General features: G+C 37.6%; 2 protein-coding genes and 2 pseudogenes across 3 annotated transcripts; 2 read left to right on the plus strand and 2 right to left on the minus strand.

The window, feature by feature from the left end:
• The first annotated feature begins 366 nt into the window (after positions 1 to 366).
• LOC148737195 (uncharacterized) lies at positions 367 to 27,498 on the plus strand. The gene is made up of 3 exons (XM_088749077.1): positions 367 to 484; positions 24,117 to 24,635; positions 25,265 to 27,498. Exons 2-3 carry the CDS (start codon positions 24,344 to 24,346, stop codon positions 25,603 to 25,605), a joined length of 633 nt encoding a protein of 210 aa, XP_088605203.1. The 5' UTR covers positions 367 to 484; positions 24,117 to 24,343; the 3' UTR covers positions 25,606 to 27,498.
• LOC148737196 (uncharacterized) lies at positions 2,897 to 3,962 on the minus strand (annotated as a pseudogene).
• On the minus strand, positions 9,699 to 14,903 carry LOC148737197 (uncharacterized; annotated as a pseudogene). The gene is made up of 12 exons (XR_015996734.1): positions 14,779 to 14,903; positions 14,418 to 14,588; positions 14,162 to 14,307; positions 13,727 to 13,838; positions 13,126 to 13,209; positions 12,309 to 12,489; positions 11,984 to 12,073; positions 11,802 to 11,870; positions 11,648 to 11,708; positions 10,999 to 11,067; positions 10,680 to 10,866; positions 9,699 to 10,411 (listed from the first exon to the last, which is right to left on the minus strand). The product of XR_015996734.1 is annotated as an uncharacterized LOC148737197 (transcript).
• LOC111338915 (uncharacterized) lies at positions 17,899 to 23,231 on the plus strand. The gene is made up of 3 exons (XM_022945473.2): positions 17,899 to 18,100; positions 22,331 to 22,596; positions 23,088 to 23,231. Exons 1-3 carry the CDS (start codon positions 18,010 to 18,012, stop codon positions 23,229 to 23,231), a joined length of 501 nt encoding a protein of 166 aa, XP_022801208.2. The 5' UTR covers positions 17,899 to 18,009.

Consider the following 27,498-nt stretch of genomic DNA (forward strand, 5'->3'; position numbering starts at 1 on the left):
TTATTTTGCACTTACACTCTGATAATCAGGTTGACTACTATAATTATGCGTCTCTTTAGTGTCTATCTTACTCTGGTCTCGTATGCCTCGACATGTCTTCCGATGACTAACTGACCAACGAGTCATATATCACACTTTGTATACGTTTCCCCTGAAAATCATGTGATCTCCCCCGCCCCTTCATCCTTCCTCCGATAGATAACGACTGGTCCCTAAACACGATTCCACACTGAAAGCACGCTTTCAGTGAGCTTTCAGTCCTCTCGATTATCCGAGGTCATGCAGTATGAACGTACCTGCAAGCTTTTATCATTTATTTGTTTTTAAGTACATCATTAACGGAAAGAATTTGTCTCTTCAGATTTAGACGAGTGTACCCCCAATACCCATAACTGCGACGTTAATGCCAAGTGCAACAATACTGAAAGTTCCTTTAACTGCAGTTGCATGGTTAGGGTTCAAGGCGATGGCAAATACTGCACAGGTAACTATGACATTTGTCCATCTAAACTTTAGCCAATATCAGAAACAATAGATTCATTATCCTCGTTTCTTTATATTTGCCTGACCATGGTGACTTTTTAGCTTGTGCTCTCCAAAGATCACGCGTGCATCCATATCGCGATAAACGTCGCTAAGCATGAACCAATGGTTGGTTGATAAAATATCATCCAACGGTGCTTCGTTGGGTACAAATAACGCCTAAACCCAATACAAATATCTCGCGGTATTTGTACTCCAGACAACCGGCTAGACAGTTTTTCTCGAATTGTGTAAGCGAAGAATTTGATTGAAGTTACGAAGATAAATGGTGGACAATTTCAAATATTAATTATTAAATAAAATGGTGCCTTGAAAAGCCCAAAATAAGAGAAAAAAAGGCCGAACTAGCATAGCAGCGTTGATAAAACTCGCTTTCCCGCTTTCCAGAAGGAATATGTGTAACAGTAGGGATCGTTTAGTAGTAGCCTCGTATGAGCGTTTAAACTTAAGGGCTGACGTTTTTAAAAAAAATAGTAAGTTGATGTGACATGTGATGGCAGATATTAAAATGATTCGTTTGTAACTAAACAATAAGTAACAAATCCAAAAACAGCTTTTAAAGAAGGATTTATAGCTTAAAAAGAGAGAGATTGAGGAAGTATTAGGACGCTTAACCTTTGAAAATGACGAAGGAATTGACAGGTTCAGTCGAAGGCCGATTTCAAAACCTCTCAGTTTTAACAAACAAGACTGCCACAACATTTACAACCACAATCAGATGCGAGGCAGGGGAAAATATTTGTTGATAACTGGGTACACGTCAATCGAGAGACAACAAATTGAATATATGATCAAAAAATTAATTAATTATAACATAACTAAAGCAAAGCGCGCGCTCTGATTGGTTAACTCAGCATCTACTATTTGCCCATTGATGTATGCTGCTGACGTGAGCAAATGCTAACACTATTTTTCCGCGCGCTTGTTTTAAAGATTTGTTAAATAAAAGGGAAGTCTTGTAACGATGTTTCAATGTTATGTTAATAAAACAAAAGGTAAACACCACAGTTTGTTCATAGTTCTGTATCCAACAAAATTTCAATTTTTGACCATTTACTAACTAATTAAAGTATATGGTAAAATATTTATGGAAATTTGTCAAATCCCTCAGACTTCACGGTTTGCTGTAAGAAATGGTTTTATTCAACATTATTCAATTATATTCTATTCTATTCGTGTGTTTTTTTAAGACCTTTTTTTTCGCCAACCCACGCGAGACGTTTTCCTTCCTAACAAAAGCTATCCTCTAATGTCTGATTCATAGATAGCTGTCGGCGTCTAAAGTTCTTGCAACAGGAAGATGGATATGGATTGGTAGGCCACGTCATTAAAAACATTTCATTACCAATCGGAATGCATATTTATACACGCTATGCAAATCGAGCATTCTTTTGTAGGGATTGGTAACGATTTTGCACAAAAAAGAGGTCGATCAGCCATCGCCATTTCGTTGTACGCTTTTTTAGCAAGGATTTTCTCGAAATCCTTATCAATATTTTGCCTTTGTAATGCCTACACACTGCTGTGTTCCTCATTGCACCTTTAAGGTCCATCGCAATTCAGATGGGGAGAAATTTTCATTATTTTACTTCCCGAAGAATGCAGTTTTGCGAAAGAAATGGATCCATGCGATTCGAAGAGATCGGAAAAAGATTATGAACTAACTCGTCGGACTAAAGTGTGCTCCCGTCATTTCAAGAAAACTGACATGAAAAAGTCATTAAATGGTATTATAAAAATGAAGCCTGGTAGCGTCTCATCGAAATTCTCGTGGCATATGGCATCGCCAAAGAAGAGATAATCGCCTACAAAACCCCAAACAGTAACAACACCAGTCCAAGATGAGCCTTCAACCGCCGATTCGATCGCTGAACCTGTAGAGATTGTACGCAAACGGGCAATAGAAGAAAAACTTATAGAAGCACAAGCAGGGAATGCTAAACCTAAAGAAAAAATGAATGCACTAGAAATCTCAACTTCAGGATCATCGACTGAGGTCAGAGCGATTAGCCAAAGCAAACTAGTTACTAATGACTGAGCTCGACTCAGAACGACAAGAACCACTTCAGACTTTGTTTGATAAGGTTTTGATCTTTTCCAGTTCTTACATACTCCTCTACCCTATAGAAAGAGAGAAGAAACATTCTGATAAGATCGCGAACAAAAGTAAATAAGAGGGTTGCTATGGTTACCAGTCCTGGTTACTCCCAAATAAAACTTTGATTTACATTGTAATATCGTATAAAAGTTTCCAATAAATCATCAATATACCATTTTAACGATAAAAACCGACATTTCGGTGTCATCATGACGCCATTGTCAAGGAGAAATAAAAATGAAGTTTGTGGCAAGGTGTAACACTAAATTAGCATGAATATGTTACGAGCTAATTAAACAAATACTTTTGCGCGAATTGAATCGCTTTGCACGTTCAGAGTGGGTTTTTAGTCTCTGATGAAAAGCATTTCGTTCACCAAACAATCGAACTTGTTACTACACTTTTTTAGAATGCTAAAACGTTTCAGTAAGTCTTTCAGGACTTCGCTGTGCCGTTCGTGGTAGTGTTTATATATTGAAGATGCCTTTCGTTTATGTCCATCCACGCGTGTGTGTAAGTGTCCGCGTGTATAGCCCACATAACCCGCATCACACAGGTCACATTGAAATTGATAAACGACGCGTTGTTGGTTGACAATCTGTGGCTTGATTTTTCGTACTTTAAGATCTTGGCCAACTTTGCGGCTAACAAATACTGGCTGGACAGTTGTCTGCACCTTCATGCTAAGATTCTTGAGCTCTTTCTTAACATAATTTGCTGATTCCTGATCTTTGAAAGGTATGACCACACGAACAATGGATATAGGTTCTTTGGGCGTCTGTGTAGGCTGCGTACCAACAATTCTTGATTGTAAGAAGGTGTTAATGGTAGAATTTACCAGGCGTTCCGGGTATTTAAGCCGTGCGAAAACTTTCTTTAGGCGATCACACTCATCAGAGAAATGGGCCCAGGAGGAAGATAATCGGTGTGCGCGATCCAGCATAGTTTTCAGCAAGCTCCGTTTGTAGCGATTGTCTACATGGCTTTGGTAGTGTAATAGTAGGCCCGTGTTTGTTGGTTTCACATATACCTTGGTTTCAATCCGAGGTGCATGGTTGAGTAGTTCGGTGCCAAGGAAAGGAAGCTTGCTGTTCTTCTCCACCTCCATGGTGAATTTGACTGAAGTGTGGGCGCTGTTGAGGGTATGCAAGAAGGTAGTTGCTGTTGCTAGATCGGGCGTTACAGTGAGTGTATCATCAACATATCGACGATAATAGGATGGGAGTTTTCTTTGTCGCTCAAGGGTATCTTCGATGGATGACATGAAGACGTTTGCTAATAAGGGCCCGAGAGGGGACCCCATAGCAACGCCATCTGTTTGTTCGTATAGAGCTCCATTAAATTGAAATAGTTGGCCTTTGGTGGCTACGTTTAGGAGGTCAATAAGATCTGTTCTGGTAAGGGCAAGATTGTGGGTAGTATTGAACCAATTGTTCATAGTTATCAGTGAAAGTTATCATACATAGTTATCACGAAACTGGCCTGCTCCCAGTTGGCTTGTTAGCTCAATTGGTAGAGCGCTGCACTAGTATCGCAGAGGTCAGTGGTTCGATTCCCGTACAGGCCTGATTTTTTTCAGGTCTGATTTTCGCTATTGCTTAAATAGCGCTATCTACTGCGAGGATCGTGCATCATACGTATCTAATACCGCAGTTCAAAATATATGAACCTCATATATTTCATTGTATCTGATTTATCACTTTCACGGGTTTATTACGTATCAAGTTAACGACCTGCTCCCAGTTGGCTTGTTAGCTCAATTGGTAGAGCGCTGCACTAGTATCGCAGAGGTCAGTGGTTCGAGTCCCGTACAGGCCTGATTTTTTTCAGGTCTGATTTTCGCTATCGCTTAAATAGCGCTATCTCCTGCGAGGATCGTGCATCATACGAATCATCAGGATGTTACTATTGCCAACTTGATCAAAAATGGACCCTATGGGCCATTATATCTTTTGCAGAGGATAGAAATTTCAGATGACCAGTATTTTAATATACCTGAAGTATTTAACAATTCAATATATGCTGCCTTAAGATTTAGCGCTATTGTTTAAAAATTAACAATATTTATGTACTTTAATTCAGTGTGGGCACAAGGCTATAAAGGCATAAAATCATAAATCACATGAAGAACATTGAGAAGTTTCTAGTGCCACATATGAACACATCTTTAAATTGCTGTTTCGACAAAACTGAAAGATCCATGAAACAAAAAATTAACTTTCCATCCAACAGTGTAAAATATCAAAACTCAAAGCTCATGAATTCATTTTCCACTCAGATCACTGAAATCATTATCATTCACCATATATATGGACTATGCTATACTAATGACTTCACCCAAATTATATGTAAGTACTGCGGTATATGTAGACAGAAAACAGGAACTCAAACTGGTAGCAATTTTTTTGGTTTTTTCAAACATATACTTTAATTTAATATACTTTTTCTAAGAACTTGTCAGAAAGCCAATTTTCAATAATAGCCAGCTGACAAACAGAGAATCCTAATCGTAGTTCTTAAACTGTTACTACTATCAAACTATAGATAATGATAAGCCTAGAGGTTTTTTTGTTCATTTGTTGATCGTTTTCAGTGGTCAAACAAAGTGGTGTGTGACTCTACAAATGAATACAAAATGTAGTATAAAGTACTTTTAATTTATTACCTATGTTACATATTATAACAATACGTTACATGCATTTTATACTTTGTAACAAAGACCACTTGTAGAAGCTTGATAGTACAAATAAAACAGAAAGTAACATAAAATTAAAACTTAGCATCTTTTGTGTACTAGTGTCAAGTACTTTTCGGAATCTTTGCCGATATTGTCTACTTTTGGTTGGTGGTAACCGAAGCGTCGTCCAACCCAGGTACATCCCCATAGTGGACAACATCTCATGGGCCTCTTGGTTTTGCTGAAAATATAGGGAGAATGCATTGTGTCAAATTGAGCGTGAATTGAAAAAGGTTATAAATGCTGTGTACAGTAGAGAAAACACTAATCTATGTAACTACAATGAACACAATCCTCTTGAAAACAGAACTCAGAACAATGAGAAATGTAATAAATTACTTATTTTGCTGATTTCCTTTGGCCTTTTCCTGATTCTTTTCCCTATTTAGCTTCCAACTTCACTCTTACTCAGCTTATGTGCATGCTTCAAATGATTGGAAAGATTATTGTATTCCTTCTGGCAAATCTGAAAATAAAATTATAGCAAAATAGATATGTGAATATTTTATTTTGGATCATCATGACTGCTTAGCTTGTCATTGCATAATGACAGGTAGTTACGATCATCATTACATAGGCCAAGCATCAACGTATCACCTGCAAATATCTCTCTGCAAAGAGTGATCTATTCGTATGTAACATTGTTTTGTGCAAATAAAATTCCAGATTCCCATACACAGCTGTGCTCATAAATAATCCAGCAATGTTGCAGATTGTTTCCCAAAGTATTTTCTTATGATATGAAGGGATGGGCCAATATCAACATCTTAAAAGTAGTTCTAGATGTCATTCTCACTCCACTGAACAGACTCCACCACCTCTGTGGTTTGAATCCTTTTGAGTACCAAGATGGATGTCGTTTGTTTACATTTATACATCATAGTGCTATATATATTCTATATAGATGTAGATTATATGTAGGAGCCAATTACTTTCAGAACCAGACAGTGGAGTTGACCTAAAATTCTAATTTTGCGCTTTATACAATGGCAGGCTTAGCTTATCTTCTCTAAGTTAATTGGCATGTTCTCAATGCACCTTTTAACATAAAGCCCAAGAAGGAGAGGGTTGTCAGGCTAGCCTTGGAAATTTGACTGTGAGGGCAGTCCCCAATGTAGGTATTTTGATTTTCTGTCATTGTCCCTTGGGTGCATGAGAAATTTTGGCAATCGTTATAAATGACCGCACTCACCTGCCCTAAGGTAGGGATTTTAAAACTTTTACCAATTTCGGTGTTGTAACAGGGGTGGCAAATATGACAATTTTTGGACAGAAAATATCAGAGTCCCCAAACCTTGCCTGACCCCTCCTCCTGACTCCGTCTCGTGCGTTACTTTGGAAACTACATACTCCCACTGCAGGGGTATTTATAAAGTTTTTTTCCTCAGTCGTTTCTTCCGCTGTGGTAACTTTGACAGGTTATGATCATTCAAGTGACTTAAAACGCTTTCGGCCTCGTCGGACATCTTCATCTTTATCAATTCCATTGACATTCCTGTACGAATGGAGGTTGTCGACTCCACGTTTCGGATCTCATGGAAATGGCAAACAAGATTTTCTATTAAACCGAGATAGTGGCTTCTTTGCGTTAATCCGATATCCTTTGCCACGTTCTTTTCTTGGCGAAATTGAATAACAAGATCGATAGGGTCGTATCCATTTTCGAAATGGAAATACATTTCAATTGAAGGGTTCAAAGAGAAGCGTAAGTTCGTGACCTCCCTCCCTGTGGTTTGTCTGGGAGTCTGGTACCCAGTCATTGAGGTTAGAGGTACTCGGGAGTCATTTAGGTTGGAGGTAGACAGCTGTAGCATTCCTCAGCCTTCGATCCGAGTCTTTCAGTTCAAAGATGTTTGCAGATATGCCACGCACAACACGTTTTCTTTCTTTTTTTTTTTTCAGCTGCAATCGATTGAAAGAAGAAAAATTAATCGCCGTGTCCCAGTGCGTCACCGTTCCGTCTCTTTTTCCTCGCCTCCCCCTTCTCCCACCTCCCACGCCTCACACCTTAACTTCCCCCCCCCCCCCTTCCCAACTTTACCTAGATGAAATGATTCTTCCACGTTTGGTACTTTGATTGCCGGAAAAATATGGCTTCTCCTCGATGTAGTGGAGAAGTTTCACATTATCATGGTCATCATGGCGCAAGGACACCAGCACTCATTGTGCTAATTTCGTTAAAAGAATTTAGAAAAACTTCACATGGTTAGCCAAACCACAGTAAATAGCTGTTATGATATCTTTTTGCAGAAACATGAATTCACCTTCAAAAATAAACTTTAAAAATATACGTCCGTACACACAATTGTGAACACTGAAGAGGAATACGGTAGTTATATGATATAACGAAATCATGTGATAAACCTGACTACCGGACTATCTTGAAAAGGACAAAAAAGACCTTAGAACAATTTTATGAAGAAATCAGTCTATAAAAACTATTACTGAACATTACTTTCGCCAGGACAATGATATTTTAAGAAATAGTCTAGTATCATGGAGGTTGGAGGGCGATCGACGTCGTATATGACTTGTGGTTGATTTGCTACTTGATGTACAATGACACGACAACACAACTTAACGAATAAAGCGAAGATCCAGAGTTAGCAAATGATCGCGTTAAACCTCTGCACAATTTGCAGGACACTTTTACAGAGTAGCGCTGACTGCCTGTTTACCATTTTAACAACATAATCCGTTAAGTCGCCCGAAATAATTACAACTTATAACTTTTCCTCAGTAATTCCGGCACGTGCTAATTCCGTTACGGGTGTGTCAATTTCGTTATGGCCTCACAAAGGAAGTATACTGATACATTTTACTTGACATCATACATATCAGAAATTGTAAATTATGTGGCACATATTCACTATTCCATGGATGTCACCAAGATATGTTTTGCCTAAGCACTGTATAGGAAGGTTAAACAATGAGATCCATCGCCATCTAAGAATAATAGGAGGTACATGTGTATATCTACATACATACATACAAAAATACACTTTATTTGGTATAGCAGGTTGAATTAAGGCAGCTAAAAATAGCTCATGTGGACCTGCTGTTATCGAAACAATTTACATTAACAATATAAAAATTAATAACTAGATAAAACCGCATGAGTTCTATGGATAAGATCAACGATACAAATGAGGTTTGAAATTAAAAACTAAAAAATTTTGTTGGACGGGTGATGGTTACGTATGCAACGCTGAAAAAGCGTCATTTCAGTTCAGTAAGGAAGGTCCGAATTGACAATGTACTAAAGGACGACGACCGAGTTCAGTATTTGGCTCATCAACTAGAGTATTCAAACCTAAGTTATATAGTGCCTTATAAAAGCGATAATTAAAATACAGAGTTTATGTAGATATTCGAGGCACCCACCCCACACTTGCTAATCTCTGTTTATCTATCATTCCCTTTGGTACAGATCGACAAAGATGACAAATGTTTTTGTTCGACAATGGTGGACCTCTCAAAATTGCATGACAACGTTGACTCATGGTCCGACATCTTTTCCACGCCTACAATTGTACCTCCGGTGAACTCCAATCCACACAAACATGATTTTCAATCATATCAGAACCTAACAGAGTCTGTATGGGAGTCTAATAAAACGGGGTTTTGACTAGGTGGGTAAGTAGAGCTGTCCACTTACGAGTGTCCGTTAATTAAGGGAGATTCGGCACCGATTAGCGAATAAAATATGCCCTCTACACATGTTATGTATAATCCTAATAACGTAAAACTGCAACGAATCACCACCAAGATGAAATTTGCCAACGGTGATAATTTATTAAAACATATTGTGATGATTAGCCAGTCAGTATAGTCCTACACAATGTACAGCCGCCCGGTTGGCCCAATGGATAGAGCGCTTGACTGTTGTGCGAGAGGTCGAGGGTTCGAGCCCCGGCCGGACCAACACTCAAGCTCTTAAAATAATTGAGAAGAATTGGCTACGTTTCTGTGACATCAAGAACTGGTTGGATATTCTAGTTTTCTCGGATAGAGACGAATAAATGGAGGTCCCGTCTCCTGCAGGGCTGGGGGTAGGAGACATTAATTTCCCACGCACGAGATTACTATGTGATGGATGTCCTCCCCTGGGGTGGGATGGGTGGGTTTACTGGGCCTGCAGTAATTGGTGCAAGCTGTTGCGGTGTCCCTGCCGGTTGGCGAAGCTAATAAAATAAACTGATATATAGATAGATAGATAGATAGATAATAATCTTTAGACAGGGTGCGTTCTCACAGAAGTGGTTTTCAGAAAGGCCCTGTAACTACCCACTCAACCGGGTGGGTAGTTATCGGGTTTTCCGAGAAGTTTACCCGCTATTAGCGCGCGCGCATAAACAAAGCAGCGGCTGGTTCTGTATGGATTTGGCAAGCAACAGAGACAAAATGAGCTTTATTCATCATCAGATAATTCGCTGTCTGATGATAGTTCCAACACAAAGGCCTCATCGTCCACATCTTCCTCCATCATCGATTCGTCTGATTTCTCGTCATCGGGAAGATAGTCGATACCACTCAAATGAGCATAGGTTTTTGCTACCTCAGCATGATCAATAGGTTTAGGGAAATCCAAGATACCACCCCACAAATGCAGCAGCGAGGAAATGTGATTACAGGGGATCATCCGTTTCTTTTTAAGGCAAGTTATCATTCCTGCATTAAGAGGGTTATCAGTGAGAGGCAGAAGCGCTTCCACTGATTCGTTTATAAGCCTGCTTTCGTTTTGGAGAAAAGAGACAAGGCGATTCATTTCCTCTTTCAACAGCTCAAGCTCATCCTGACACCTGTTGTGTAAGTAGAAAAGGTCAATTATCTGCCTCCTAACAAGAGCAGGAACGGTGTCCCCTTCCACTTGGACTTCAGAGTAAATGCTGCTCCTTGGATCCTTGGCATCGTCATAAAGAATTTGGGGTACATCATTAGGAAGATACCATTTACTTCAGACAAAGTTTTGTGGATGGACTTCACGACTTTGTCGATCTGCTTTGCGAGCTTTATGGCAATTGCTTGACCATCTGAAAATTAAAAAGTTCACAATAACTAAAGATACAATGCAGTGGCAGTTTTATGGATAAGACGGAAAGATGTAAATGTGTAAGACTTGGGAACTGGGAAAATTTAGCCCTCATACCCCTTTTCAAATAATCCCTGTACAATGCCTAGCCTCGCAGTTAAAAACAACTGGCATACGCAGTAACATAACGACGGAATTACCGCAGACCATGATCACCAAAATACACATGCTACTAAATATTTTACATAGCAATTTCTTCAGTTTATTACCAGCATATTTTCGCTTCAATTCCACCAAGAAACATCTTTCGGATGCCATACAATGTAACTTCAACAAGAGTTCGCCCTTTCTCTTCTCGTAGAGGCGTGACTTAAAGGTTACAACACACGGGACAAATCGGACCATCTTTCTTTGATGTGATGCTTCTTTTCCATGGCTACTATGGCCTTGTCGTTCCTATGTACAATAAATGCAAGTTTGAGAGAACTACTATTTGTCTTTAATTTTTGCACCCCTAATTCTCTCTCTGCAGAACATGATTATTCCAGTCGTTGCTGTAAGGAAGAAATTTTCATCTTTATGACCTACCGTTTGATTTTCTTTTCAACATCTTTTACCTTCCCTTCATCTTCATCTTGTACATAGCTCAATTCATTTCTGAAAAAAAAAATTAAGTGGGTGGAGATACGTACACGATATGTTAAATTTAATACTTAGTAATTATATCAGCTAAGGTGGAAAGAAAGGGAAGTACGAATGCGTTTGTTATATTTATGTGAAAACGGGTTTTGCCTTCACAAATAAACGGACGGACGGGGGACAACCCGATAAACTTCTTCTGGGAAAAGGTTGTCCTGGGGGCACTCGGTGGCTGCAGGAAGGCCGGGATCTACTCACGGCTGTTGACTATCCACGCGGCAATGACTAACAACAACAAAGTTGGCTCCAAAGTAGATTTATTAAGTACCACTGAACTGACTAGTTTTTTACTTGACTTGACCAGACTGGGTTTGACCGAAGAAAGCTCTACAAAACAGCTCTATTCAAGCCTAAGTCACAATTAAAGGAATACCTAATGCCATGAATCAACTAAAAGTTTAGTTTCACGTAGTCCACCACAACGATTGGTTAGGTAGGAATTTCGCCTTTTTTACGACATTAATCACTTTCGAAAAGCTCAGGTACTCCCTATAATGTAAATCATGAATTCGGTAGGTGGTACTTCCACACTATATACCTGAGTTTTTTAGACATATGGAGCAAGCTGACATATGATTCGTACCACTGCAGTGTTAATTCTGTGACAGATTAATAATATATTAGTGAATACAAAAAAAAAAAAAAAATGTTTTCCCTACTGATTTTTAATAAATGCTGAGGAATAGAATTACCGTGTTCTTTTGGTTTCAGCGCTTCCACTTCATCCTTTTGCCACTGTTGTATCACATCATCATCACAACCTAGTACAAGTAAATACAAATTGTAATGCAATAATCGGGCAGAAACGCACGCATGTAAGTCATTGTGCTGTTTTTCAATGCAATGAGTAAAAAAAAAAGTTTAAAATGTATACCTGGAAGTTTTTCCATGAGTTCCTCAAGCTTTGCACTTACATCATGTAGAAGAGTTTCTGCCCTAGCAAACTTTTCTTTTAGAGTACTACCTGTGAACATTGAAAGGAATCAGTTTAATGTGTGTTAATGAGAGTAATCAACCTGGACTTACATCTTAACACACGTCCTTATTGAAAAAATGAAGAATTGCAACTTATACCACAGAAAATACAGGGTAGATAAAGCTGTCCAGCTAAAGTTCTGGTCAATAGTTGATATATACTTTACTTTTAAGCAAAACCTACAGAAACGTGAAAGTTATGTGTTCAATAAAATTAACCATACCAAAATTGTGATACAGATGTTGGGCATAGTGAAGAAGTCCATCAGTCAAAACATCTGTCCTCTTGTGAGCACTCATTTCTTTAGTGGCAGAGGAAAACCTACACAGAAAGGACCATAACCTTTCCACCCCTTCACCATCTGTCAATCCAGTTCCCTTGATCCTTCTTGGACTGTATTGGATCTACGGACAATCACATTGAAGATAAACCTAAGAATCAATATGGTATGGACCTTGCATGAGATAGTTAGCCAATACACGTACTAGCCTACAATGCAGGCAGATTTTAGCAGTGTGAATGAATATTTCCAAATCGAGTGTTCAAAGCACCATCTCGAGTTAGGAAAACAGTGGAGAGTTAGCGCAGAAATATGTTTACCAAGCCAGTAGGCGTGAGACCTCCTCCCGCATTGCATTCTCGCCCCAACTTTCCAGTAAAACAAACACTCAAAAGATAACAACCACTAAAACCACCTAATTTAATTTTCAATTTAGGTAAAATTAACCACGAGTAAAGGTTCACTGGCCGGTGGTCTTTTCCGAAGCTGATAGGTTTATGTAGGGTGGTCACTCTTATAAAAGGAACATGTACCTGTGCTTAAATATTTTACCTTGCTTGCTAAGCTGACGCTTGGAGATCATTTGCTTTTGATTTTGGAAACTACTGTCAGATTTCTGATCCCACACTGCTCACCCATTGGTAAGCGTGGGATGTTTATTATAATTACAACTGTATTTAACCAATGTCGTGGTATTGCCACACATTTCTTCACATTGTCACCAAGCCATTTACCGTTAAACTGATATATAATTACTAACCTGACATGATGCCTTGTGCCCATAGCAAAGGAATATGGGTATGGCAACATCAACACCTTCCAAGAGGCTTTCCTGAGATGAACACTAACAAATATAATCATGTAAATGAAAATTGTGTCAGAAGTAACAAACTATTCTGGAATTAAGGAGTGATCCTGACAGATATTCATGCAATGTAAATGTAAGCAATAATGGGAATTTAACCAAACACAAAGAAGAAACGAATCTGGCCCCATTGGGATTTCAGCCCGTGACATTGTCATTACAATGCTCTACCCACTGAGCTATGAACCCCCATATGTTGGGAGCAAGCCAGTACCCATGAGAGGAAGTGATGAAACAGGCAATGGACAAGTTTACGTGAGCTGCAAAAATTAAGTTTTATTTGATTGAGCCAACTACTCAAAATACAGTTCATAACTCTGACGACTACATCTTCATTTAATTTCCACAATTCACATAATTCCAGACTGTTTCAATAAATTATTTTATTTCATCCCAAATTTAATAGAAAATACTTTGGACAGTTCTACAAAATTAAATAGCACTTTAGAACCACCATTTGACCTCCTGCACATACATGTTCAAAAAATTTACTTACCTTCAAATGGTGTGCTAATAGACAAGCGATGTCATACATGATGATTACTCTGCTTCTAGTGCTCTCATTAAGACTTCTAAGCCTCTTAAGCTCATAAACAGAGTATGATATTCTGTAGAGAGAAAAGATTATTGAAAAGGTGAATCAATAACCAATTTTTTCTTTTATATCTTTTTACACAAAATTTAAGACAAATTGAATATATTTCCTATAATATGACATTCAAATTAATAACAAAGTTATACAATGGTGATGCTATTAGTGTAAAGAATCATAGGATGCTCCTGCATAATGTATATCCAAGTGTGCTAATTGTCAGCATGACAAATTTATAATAATCATGGCAGGCTCTATCATGTAATTCTCTAACAGACAATACATGTAGGATTGAGCACAACATTAGGTTAAATGTATTTACATAATTATACGCCATACCTTTCACCATGCTTTATGTTAAGGAATCCTTTAGGAAAGTCATGTCTGCATACTCGCCCAAAGACACCTTTCTTGTCAAAGAGTTTGTTTTTGCCTGTTGATCTTAAAGCTGAAAGAACCTCTCCAGCATGGAACTTACTGCAGTTCTGTGATAAAAAAGGGACAAAAACAGGAAATCTTGAATTCAAAGGGCCAAAAGGAAAATTATACAGTTCTCAAATTAACATCTGAGCATTGCATCATCTTATATACAGACTTGTTCCATGTCTGCTCCAGCTTTGCCATAACTGTTGACAAAATTGTCAACATCATCCTGGTCTGCAAATAGGAGTGTTCCATGTTTGGGTGTTCCTAAATCATGCCCTTTGTCCTTTTTTCTACACAATCCAAAGCACCCATCCATGCTTTCAATGAGTACACCATCATCCTGTTCAAAAGAGAGGGGAAAAGAGAAAAATAGATATAAAACAGAACAGCAACAACAACATAAAATGAATACTGCAGAACTGCAGCACTAGTGTAAAGATGAGTGCATTTTGTGTGCCCCAAAATGAATGCCAAAATAATATTCCTCAAGTGCAGGCTACTATTCAGAACAAATTACAATGTATAGTTACCCTTGGACATATAGGACACCAAGCTCCATTGTACAGATTTCCATTGTAGTTTGTACAATGCTTGTACTGATGCATGAGATACCTTCACGTGAAAACAACAAAATGTCAATTAGGACTAATTATTTTCTTACAGCAAGTCAGTAGATGTATATGTACAGCAAGAAATATGTCTTATAAATTCATGTAAATGGAATATTTTCCTTAAAACAGACAGTCAATGTATCTTTGAATCATATGAACACAAAAGCAAAGCATGAGTTTGACATTTATATATTTAAGCTGGGCAACTAGAAAATAAATAAAGAAATATACCAATTATATAAAGAAGCACTTGTAAATCATGTGACTGCCTCTACTATTACTACTACTACTACTACTACTACTACTACTAATAATAATAATAATAATAATAATATTAATAATAACAATATATTAAGAACAACAACAATAATAATAGTAGTAATAATTATATTAATTCTAATATCAATAATACCTTAGTAGACCTTGTACGTCCAAAAATTAGCAGCTTTGATACTGTCAACCTATAACCACACCTACCTGAATTCTTCAAAGCATTCTGAATTAAGGATACTGTAAATTGAGCTCACCTCAAAAAAAACATACCGTCCAACCAAAATCAATCAATTAAAAAAAGTCTGGTCATATGTCTGAAAAAGACTCTTTGCAAGCAAACCTACATGTGTTGGTTGTAGCTGAGGATTGAGTTCTGTGATCACTTCTGTGATGTTTAGCAGGGACACTTGACAATGAAGAAAGACCTTCTCCACAAACTCCATCAGTTTGAAGCTGAATCCTGTGGTGGGATTTTCTGGTGACCCTGGCCAGAACTGACATTTCAAGAGTGTGACAGCATGCGGCTCACAATCACACACTTGTACATATCTGAGGCGATGATTTCCGGACATTCATAAAAAAAAATAAATGAACAACTTATGAAGTTAAGTAAACAAAACGAAAAAAAAAAAAAAAAACATTACATAGAGCTTTACATACCTATTACTTTGTTGAGGGACATGTAGACACCTTATTAACCAACCGCGAGAGCCATACTAGGAGAATATTGGCACGAGGTCTTGAAAGTACAAACCAAGTGCAGCGAGGTCTGTACAGAAAAGTCCAAGGGCCAATATTCTCCCAGCACGTCAGAAAAGGCTCTTACAGATAGATGCAAGCCAAATTTATAGTTTCTCTTTGGACTTAATGGCAAGCCATATCATCACAAAACTTAATTGCATGTGCGATCATTCAGGACATTACCCGGTTCAATATTTAGAAACTATTGGACAGCCAATTATTGGCCCTGACATATTGAGAGAATTTAAAAATCGTATCATTATCATCAGCGTTCTTGATTTTAGGCAAGCGGCAGGAAAATTTGACAAAGGAGCATATGAAATTGAAAAAGAACGCTTCGTTTAAAACCATTCTAGTATTCTCTAACCACTATAAATGAAATGAACTGACCTGAGGGATCCAGAGGTCTGAACAGCTTTACTGTTGCGGTTCTGCACGTATGGCCATAGCCAACAGTTGCCTCATCTGCATACAAAGGAGAAAATACCCAATCCTACTAAAATAAAGAAAGTAAGAAGTAGATAAAAGTACAGTTTAACCAGATATGTTACACTAAAAGTAGCTAGAATACAACCGGCCCCAGAATATTCATACACACCTTCCATTGCTCAAGTACATGAGACTTGTTTCGATTGACATGTAGAGCTCGTGCATATTCAACACAGAAGTACTGGCGAGGGCCACAGTATTCACATCGTGTTGTAGCGATACTCTTTTGACGGTTCACACAGTTAGTATTGTCTGGAAGATGCTGTTCTTCAATGTACGAATTCAGCAACTTTTCTCGTACCTTTTCCCAGTTAGCAGAGAAACTCAAAACACGATTTTGCTGTTGAGTTGAGAGTTCCTGCTTGTCGAGATTGTCAAGAGGGACATCTTGTTCTACTGGACTGTTGGTGTCCTGACTATTTTCCTCCGTACTCTTATGAGGCTGCTTCCCAAGATCCACTCTCAGCGGAATCGATACAGTGGTTTTCTTTCCATCGCGCCCAATATTCTTCACATCAAGGAAGACGGGCTTTAACCGACGCATTTCGCAGCGATGACCTTGACTTGTTCACCGATGAATGAGGGATTTGATTGGTTGAAATGTTTATGCATATTTAATGAGCTACTGGGAAGACTGAGATAATCATTTAAAACGGCTTGAACCCACTCATCTAAAGTTAGATTAGATGGTTGTTAGCCATTTAGATTGGCAAGTGGAAACCGTGATAAAAGAGTCGTTTCAAGAAGGAAAAAACGAAACGCATTTTTGATGAATTCGTGTACAGTTCATTATTACAATGTTCGTGACGAATATTCTAAAAGCCTGGCTAACACGAAAGTATTTTTTTTTTAACTTTTATGCACCCCTGTCGTATAAACAGACTTATTTTCGCACGTTAAAATCAATATGGCATTTTTTCTTTATTAGCGATAAAAAAAAAAAAAAATTCGGAAAAGTTCGTAAAAGTTCGAAAAGAACATTTTTGGGACCTAGTTCACATTGCGTGACGTTCCAGGACTTTTTTTTTTTTATTGAATGTTTAAATAATCATTTTGAAATAACAGTCTTCACCCCAAAATGCCAAATAAATGGGAAAAAAAACTCGGTAGTCATTTAATGTGTTTTTATTTAAGGAGTTTGTAAAATTATGGAATTGTCTCGACATAGAGTACAAAAGGCTTACTCTAGTCAAAACTGGCTCTTATGGTTAAGACTTTACTTCCCCAAGGGAAGTTAATGAGTGATAGTACAAATAATCATCATAACAATTAGTATCTCTAGATTTTTCTTCTCTTCTTTTTTCGTCGTTCTTTCATTTCGTTTCGATTAACGTTTCAGAGAAATTTCTTTTTGAAAATTCCATTAAACAAGAGGCTTGTAATGGGCATTTTTCATGCACCAATGACGTTTGAAGAAAGTAGTAAACAGGAATAGTTAAGAGACTTATTATCCCGCCCAATTTGAGTTAATAATAAATGACGGTAGGAATGAAACTTAGACGTTTTGGCTCTACAAGAACCAAGCAGTGACAGAGATGGGAAACTGACGGTTGCTGTATTTATCTCGCTTTACTGAAAAGATTTTTGTAAAGCGAAACACTCTGATGGTTGGTTAAAAACGCTTTCTTCTTTGACAAGACTCTGAAGATGGCCCGCCGTCGCTGCCCGATGCTCTCTTTCATATTTCTTCTCTTTTTGTTTGGAGGCTGGTTCTACACCTTAACGGTTGCAAACCATGGTAAGTTAACTTTGAAAGTCTTTTGTGTGGGTTGGATGAAAATGTAGACTATGGCAACTCCTGAAGTAATGCAAACCTGGAGTTACAGGAAAGCAAGGGCCCGAGGAGTAGGGACCAAAAATTATGCACTTTTCAAGGGTTTGGAAATCCTAATCTACCACATCGCGAGGGCTCTCAAGTAAAAATTGACATGACCATCTCGGAAAAGCTTGAGTGCAAAGAGATTTAGTATTTTGTAAACAAGAGTAGCTTTTTAAAGGAGAGAAAGAAGGAAACTACCGTGACGATTTTAAAAGCTTAATAATTTAGAAACTTTCTAGACCAGTTGTAACATAATCGAGGGTGTGTGTGGGAACTTCATTGGGGGTATTTTGGTTCTAACTTTTCGGCGACGTTTCCTAAGCATCAAATTTTTACAAGAATTTGTTCAGATCAATTTCATCATGAAACAATCATAAATACGTAATAAAAGCTATCTTTCGGAGGGGAAAGAAATACTTTTGCAATAATGGATGGCAATGAATAGGAGACACTCAGACCTTTGTAACTTGAGGACAGAAAATCAAATGGAGGAATTTTGTTTATAAGGTTTTTGTCGCTCATGAGTTATCTTTTGCAATTTCTATTAAAGTCTCTAAATCCATTAGATTCGTAAAAATGAATCAAGGTGTCAGCTATAGCAAACGTTATGATTAGGAAAACTTTGAGAAGCACTTCATATCGTCGTAGCTTTTGTCTATAGGTGGTTTAAGAGCGTTTGAATTCAGCTCTGTGTCTATCCATCAAAGTAACAGAGTATTCATTGAAATCATTTTAGGAAGAAGAAACAAAGATATCTCTAAAAATGCGGAAAATAAGGAAAAACGTCTCGAATTATCATGGTTTTTAATGGAAACAACTACGCGTGATTTTTGATTAATGAGCAAAACCACCAGTAATATCTTCCTTCATTTACGCTTGAATCTTCAACTTTGGAGAGAACGAGGTCATCATCAAGCGAGTATGAAAATTATTTTTTCTCCGTTATCGTTTCCTTCATTTGAGAAATACCCTGTATCTAAGCAATATATTTGCTTTTTGAGACTTCAGGCACCTGTTTCGAACAGACTATACATTAAGAATTTTAAAATGGGATTTAGTCCGCAGCGAAAAAATATGTTGCAAACAGAAACTTAATCAGTTATATTGCAGAGACGTTTGTCTCCGTATTATGCTCTTCCTGGGTGTTATTGCGAAAACTTAGACGGACTAGATTGATATGCTATTAACTACTTAGCATGCCCAAGGAAACAAAAGAACTCCTGCAGGGTTAGGTAGGCCCGTGAGAGGTCCTTCAGAAAGAATAAATTGCCTAAACTAACTCAGCATACAGTGACTCATTTGAAAGTAATTTACCGCATTTAGAAAGGAAGTCAAGAACATAAGATGTGTGGAATTTAAAATAAAAAGGGAAGAAGAAAAAATTCGTTGAAGGAAGGTTACAATTAATTTCAATGAAAATATAGTTTCTTCCTTGTTACGAGAACACTTTTAGTAGCAAGAATTTTACGTCTGTATTTCATGTAAGTCCACGCGATTCCAGTAAAAGAATTGCAAGAATCTCATCCACTTCATTCTTTTTTTCAGAGACGCATATGTTTTTCACAGAGAAAAAACCCAAAATTTCCTAATAACGTCGATGCAAAAACCCATCGATTATTTATGACTTTTGGCTAGTTTTAAGCACACACCTGGTAAAAATGGGTGAAAATTTCTAATATTTATTTCTTCCTCAACTAATGCCATCTGAATTATCTTTATACCCTCAGAACATCAATAATATAATAGAAAAATGTCCTTTTCGTCCTCCGTTTGACAGCCTCTCTTGGAGCAGAGGAACCTTAGGTGCAATCTATGCAATAGTTTACGAACAGAACATTCCAACATTTCTTGAACTGAATTAGCCTGTAAAGGAGACTAAGCAGGGAAACAAAGGATTTATAGTCGATGTGGAATAATTTTTTTTATTCCTTAAATATCTGTATATAACAAATAAAATAAAGAAGTTTTGAACAATAGGCCAGTAATGATTTACTTAGTGCGAGAACCACAAAAGCAGTTTTGTTTAGTAAGCCAAAATGTGAGCGATAAATGATGATGATGATGATAATAATGACTTTATTTAAACTCGGATGAAAATGAGGCTTGTTAGGCCTCTTGCAATGGAGATGCTAATATACCGAGAAAAATATATGAATATAAATTACAGAGTTTAAAAATAATATAAGCCTAAATATAAATGATGATATAAATGATGGTGATATAAAATTACAAATTACTTAGATTTCTTATATCATTCCTGAAAGGGCCAAATTCGGCCATTAATGTTAGCTTATCAGGTAATGCATTCCAAGCCTTAGCAGCAATGTAAGAAGTCGATTTGAGGCCGTAAGTTGTGGTCTTAGCTACAGGTAAAACAAGTTTGTTTTTGCCCATAAGATTTTTCTTATTTTCTCTTACTTGAAATAAAGATTGAATATACTGAGGCATATTGTTATAGAGGGCTTTAAAAATGATTAAAAGCATATCTTGTTTCCGTGTACAACTTAGTGACTGAGTAACTTATCTTTCCATGAGAATAAAATTAATAAATCGACAGTGGTTTAAAGTGGTCTCTCCTCTTACCGTGACAACGATAGTCGTTATCACAGTACCCAAAATGCTGTGGATTTGTTCGGTGACCGAAACTTTACGTGACACGTTGACGAGAGCAGCGTTCTCTGTACTCTTATCAACAACAGCAAAGTGGTCAATCAGACCGCATGCGAAATTGCCGCCAGTTTAAGTTAAACTCAGTACCTAATATTCCTATGAACTTATCTTCTCTCCAAGGGCTAACATCTTTCGACTTGGGTATGTTTGAGGTTGAAAAAATCGTTCAATATCAAGAAAATAGGAATTAATATTGCTTGCTTTTTATCTTTCAGTAAGCTTGTCACCAGCACTTTAGCTCAAGTCAGTAAAATGACTAGGGTTACGTTTGTCACAAATGGTTTTATTCAGCAAATACAGGCTGTTTTCTGTGGCTGTTTAAATTTCGTTTGCAAAAAAAGGAAATTGTAAAGAAAGATTCAAATTGGGAAAGAATTTCTCACACATTTTTCCTTTGTTCAAATCTAGTTGAGGAAGGTTACAATGAATAGGGTATGAGGTCATAAGTAGCGAAAAAAGAGATGATTTTCTAAAGTTCCATGTACCTTGACATTATTGTTTACATTTATTGTTTTGGTTTTCAACTTGGAATAAAGTTTCAGAGACCATTAAAGTAAGCACATTTTGGGGCATAACATCATACATTATTCACTATCTTTGTGGCAAAATTCAGATTTTGACCATTTAAAAATTGATTAAAGTACATGGTGAAATATTTACAGAAATTAAGATACCATTTCGGGGTACAAACATATTTTTAAAAAGCTCCCTCAGCTTAGCTTGTCGAAAGCTTTTTCTTCTCCACTATTTTTTCTGTGCCCTACCACCCAGATTCGTTTTCGAAACATTCTACTTTTATAATTTGCGGTGAAAACAATAGCAATTATAAAAGTTTTAAATTAGAAAGAAAAATGATTGTTTAGCCTCTGCAAGGTCTTTTTTTTTATCTCCTTTTTCCTGAGTCACATCAACTCAAATTCGTTTTTGCTCAAAAACGTTTTACGTTTTGAATCTTTTAATCCGCTAAAAGAAAGCATGAGAACGCATATGAAAACGGAAATGAAATAAAAAATTGCAAATGTTTCTTTAAAGTTTCCCCCCCCTCCCCCCCCAAAAAAAAAATAAACATATAACCTCTTGTGCCGGCATATTGCGGAGTTGTCACACTTCTATTTTGCTGCTGTTAAAGGAAAAATAATATTACAGATGGGTTACAAAATAAATAGTCTGGCCCCTAAGCGGTTCAGTATATTTCGACCGAAAGCTAACCACATATAGACGATATAATAAACTATCCAATTTCTTGAGCAGATGGATTTTAAAGTCCGAGTGGATAGAAGTTTTAGCTCATGAATTGATATCCATGAAAATTGTCAAATCCCTAAGACCACACGGTTTGCTCTAAATACTGGTCTTATTAAACATTACTCAATTATATTCTATTCTACTCCTGTGCCTTTTTGAGTTTTTTTTTTCGCCAACCTACGCGAGACGTTTTTGAGGCCTGACAAAAGCTTTTCTCTAACGTCTGATTTATAGATAGCTGTCGGCGTCTAAAGTTCTTGCAACAGAAAGATGGATATGGATTAGTGGGCCACGTCTTTAAAAACATTTTATTACCAGTCGGAATGCATATATATAGTCACTGCAGAAATTGGTGTACTATGGAAGACAGATGTAAATCGATCAACATGGGACCCGCAGGAGAAAAAGAGGAGGTTTTGTGTCAATTGAGTGACTCGGACCACTTACAACACCCAAATGATTTGAAACCGATGGCAGGTTTCATGTATAGGGGCACGGAGGTAAGACTTGTTCTTGTTTTCTTTTTTTTTTTTTTTGTTTATAAGTTTGATGCTCTTCGCAAGCCTCGTGTACCGTTTAATAGAGTTTCCTTGGTCTTCTGTGAGTCTTCAGCAACTCAGATGAGGCAATTTTATCTCAAAACCTTTTTGAGTGAAGCCTGAGAACACCTTAATCGGCTAAAAATGAAAAAAAAAAAAAGATGAATGAATTTTAAAAATAAAGTTCCTGTATAACCCGCGTTCTGATTGGTTGAGACAGCATGTCTTATCAGAGTATCAAGAAGTTTCTCCCCCTTCACTTCTTTTGTTCTCTAGCCGCTTACGTCGTCCTTTACAACAGAACAGAGCAAAGTCGAGGCTTTTTTTATTTGTTACACAAAAAGTGAAAAACTCCAGGCATGCCCCTTATGGATAGAAAGTATAAATCGCTCGCATGAATAGCATCTCCGTTATTTTATGAAAAAATAAGGCTCAATATTTTTCCCCACTAGAACAAGTGTTGTTTCAACATGTGCTACAACAATGCAACTTGCTTAGTTGGATTTACTGACAAGGGATACAAGTGTGTGTGTCCACCTGGTTACACGGGAGACCACTGTGAAAAAGGCAAGAGTTACTTTGCACGTGCGTTCTAATAATCATGTTCGCTACTACAATTATGCTTCTTTTTTGCATCCATTTTACCATGGTCTCGTATGCTTCGACATGTGTTTTGATTACTTACGAGTCATTTATTATCCAACTGTGCTTCTTAGAATACAGATAACGCTCAAGACATGTTTTCTTGCATTTCGCAAGCGACTACTTGGATTAAGGTTACAAACAAAAATGGCGAAAAATTCAAACTATCCTTCTAACGATAAAGAGTTGGAATGGATGTCGAATATCGATCCAATTTTATTAAATAAAGCAAAGGAAGAAAAGGAGTTGGACGACATTGAAATCTCATCATCTATTGAAGAAATAAAGAGCTTATAAAGAAGATTTTTGTCAGTATTTCAGGAAGGGTGCTTAAACTTTATCGAGTTGCTGGTGTGCAGTCGGTTGTTATGAATGAATTTTCGCGCGCTTGTTTTCTCTTGTCATGCAAGACTACACGAACATTTTTTTGCGATGTAGCTCAATAAAAGAACTTCTGTTCTATCAATGTCTCAATGTTATGTTATAAAACAAATGGTGAACGCCATAGCGTGCGCTATTGAGTTATGGATACACTTGGGTTGTTTGCTAAGCACTCAAGAAGATAGAGTCTCACTCGGCTATCACCTCGTGCGACTCTTACGCTTCTTTCGTGCTTAGCAACCTCCGGCGTGCATCGATAACTCAACAGTACACGCTATGGCGTTCACCATCTGTTAAATAGATAATTTAATGCTCACATTAGTGTATAAGTAACTTTAAGGATCAATTTACTTGTTAATCAATTTTCAACATCTCTTTTTATAAATGCAATGTACCGCCAATAAAAGGAAAACGTTTATGTTGATATTGATAGAGATAGCTTAACTATTCCCTTTCAGTATTCAATGCCGTTTTTACAAATCTCAACGCCAGTGGAAGATTTGGTCCGACAACGCTAAGCAGTCACTACACAGGTCAGGATCATGACGGACAAGTTACACTGTCCAGCGGTATTCAACAGTAAACTGTGCCGTACACTGGCGAATACAGAATAGAAGCAATAGGAGCAGCAGGAGGGTACGATAAACTCAACAACAGTGCTCAGTATCGAGGAAGAGGAGCAAGAATGATTGGAACATTCAGTTTAAACAAGAGTGAAGTCATTCAGATACTTATCGGTCAAGAAGGAGGAATAAACAAGGTTGATTATTCTTCTGGCGGTGGTGGAGGTACATTTGTAGTGAGAGGAGCCAACAAATCTTTGATCATAGCCGGGGGCGGAGGAGGTATAAAGAAATTAAAGTCAAGGCATTCAGGATGTGATGCTAGTTCTAATTCATCGGGAAATCCTGGGTACAGATCATGGTCAGGGGGAAGCAATGGACATGGAGCACAGATCGCTGACACTGGCCGTTCCGGTAAGTCGGTGGCTTTGATATGTCACCATCTGTTTACGAAACAAAATTCCCATGTCTCTTATCCACATATCAATCAATTGTCAGGAAAAACGTAAAAGATACAAATTATTGAAATCAAAATGAATGAATTTGACGTGGGACTGCACGGCAGAAAGGTTAGGTATTTATCATCGCTAAATGCTTAAAAACGTTTTCGTTTTGCTTTTGTTTGTTTTGTTTTGTTTTCTTTTTTTTGTACCTTGAGAATTGAACTCTTCTAAAGGGAATCTAAAACAGGACGATTTCTTGGATTCTTCTAGCTCTCCTTGAAGATGTGTTTTATCTTAAAATCATTTACATTTTAATTTCGTCTTTTAATTTTCGCCCGTACGCATCGCTATTTTTCCAATTCTTACCCCATTTTTCCTTTAAATAAACACTGATTCAGTTGTTACGACATTAGTCTGAAATTGACCTTTCTTTAATAAATGAGTAACTACCGTATCATCAATCTCCGTTGATCTCTATCGCACGAAAGGAACTTCTAGTCTCATCAGTAGTAGAATGAAGAATCTCACCTATTTCTAAACCTAAATGTAAAGATTACGAATCGACTGCAAACAACTACTTATTGTCATTATCACCGATAGGTGGCGGCGGAGGAGGTTTCTACTCCAGCGGCAGAAGCTCAGTGAAGTTTGGTGGTACCATAGGAAGTGGTGGTGAGGGTGGTAAAGGATTTCTTCAGGGAGGAGTGGGAGGTAGAGCTCTATCTAACAATATTGTGGGTGGATTTGGCGGAGGTGGAGGAGCTTTGGGAAAAGGAGGAGGCGGTGGAGGAGGAGGGGGGTATTCTGGAGGAGGCAGTGGAGATAATATAGCTGATTCCTGTGGAGGCGGCGGAGGATCTTACAATGCTGGTAAAAATCAACATAATGAATGTTGCTATCGATCATTTGGCCATGGTCAGGTGATCATAACCAAAATTTAAAAACAAAAAAAAACTTTTATGGAGATCGAAAAACTCTCAGCGCTGACTGAATACATAGATCGATCAGTAGAGTTTGCAATTATTATCGAATCCAATAAAAATATTGGACATACTGTCATAACGCGGTTTTGAATGTAAAAATTAGTGTTAGTGTATTTTGAGCATACGCACTTTTATGTCTTTGAAAGGTTGATCCCGAGGGAAACTGTCTTTTTACCAGGTTGGACCCAAGGGGGAAAATCTGTTTCTCGAATAAAGAGCCGTTGAGTGATTTACTGTATAGCACAACCAGGAAAGGCAAGGTTATATTGTAAAAAAAAAAAATAATAATAAATAACAAACAAACAAACAAATGAAACTCGAGGTTGATTTATATGTAACCTCATAACAGAGCAAAATACTTTCAGAATAATCTCGTGCTATTCTTATGTCACCCGAAATCACGATCTGTTCACGTGCAAAGGTAGATTTAGGTCAACTTTCACAGATGAAATTGGACTGTTACTCTTAAATCGTCTTCGATTTTCATAGTAATGCCCCCTCGAAACCTTTTGACAGAAACCATTTCATATTAGACGTCATGTGACCTCAAAACTAACCAGTGAGAGCGCGCACCAGTAAAGAAAGAATGCAGCCCTATGACAATTTATCTCATTCTAATCTATTACATTTTCTTAAGGCTAGGGTAAGGGTTAATGAGGCTGCATATAAATTCTTTTTTAAATTTTTTCTTTAAAAATTTCGGTCAACTTTTGAGATAACAATACAGTGCAAGTGTTCGCCACCCAATGACCTTGTAAAATTTAAAATATCGTAGAGATCGTGGGGCCAAATTGAAATTACCTTGCCTTGTTGATATTTTAACTTAATCGCGTTTATTTCTAGAGTTTTTTCAAGGTCTACAATTGCTTGCTCATGTTTCTTATAGACATCATATATAAATTTAAGTTTTAATCCGAACATTTTTCTTAGCTTCAGGGAACTAGACGCCATTGTATACGTTATCTAACCTTAGTGTTGTATCTTAAACAAAGGCTCCAACTCTTGAATTTCCTTTTGGAAACATTTAAATTAGCCAGTCTTCATCTTCCAGTATCAAAGGTAAACATCTTATCATGATTGTGATTAAAAATAGAATCGCATCATTGAATAGAATCTCGCATTCTGATTGCTTAACGAAGCGAGGTATTTAGCGTGGAATTGCGAGTTGAAAACGAAGCTAGGTGAAATTGTTTCGCATGTACGTAAGTCCCACAACTATCGTCAAATTGTTACAAAGTTTGGCTCAGGCTACGTCAATTAAAAATGTTTTCAAAACCATTGTCACCTTCTAAAGAGCAAAAACAACAAAAGCATTTTCAAAGTGAGCCTGAGGTTCTTCCTTGTTTTGAAGTGAACTTCAAATTCTTGGAGAGGCATGAAAAACCTCTTTCGCTGGCGACAACCCGAAAGCGAAAAAATCCCGTGAACACCCCCCTGAGAAAACAATCTACGAGCAAACAGGTCACGCCAAGCCAGGTTCAGTATCCATCTGCAGCCATAATATTTTAGTAAAACAACAAAGGACGTCAAGCAGGTTGGCTGGGTTTGCAGTCGTACCACTACGACTGCCACAGCTGCCAACGCCCGCGACGGTCCACGCACTAAAGCTTTAAGAGAAATTTGTGTCAATAGCGTTGCACTTCCATCAGTAGTTGGCAATAACACAACATCAATGAATAACAGCATTGATGATCTAGCAGCAAGAGTTCTAGGTGGATTATTCGCCAATGTATCGTTCAAAAACTCTCCAGTGAATATTTCCATCAACTTTAAGTCGAATGCTCATCCCAGCGATTGAGCTAATGGCAGTCGCCTGTGGTGAGTTTCTACAAATAAAAATATTAAAGTTTT

Source organism: Stylophora pistillata, chromosome 2 (assembly GCF_964205215.1).
Source record: "Stylophora pistillata chromosome 2, jaStyPist1.2, whole genome shotgun sequence".
Taxonomy (NCBI): domain Eukaryota; kingdom Metazoa; phylum Cnidaria; class Anthozoa; order Scleractinia; family Pocilloporidae; genus Stylophora; species Stylophora pistillata.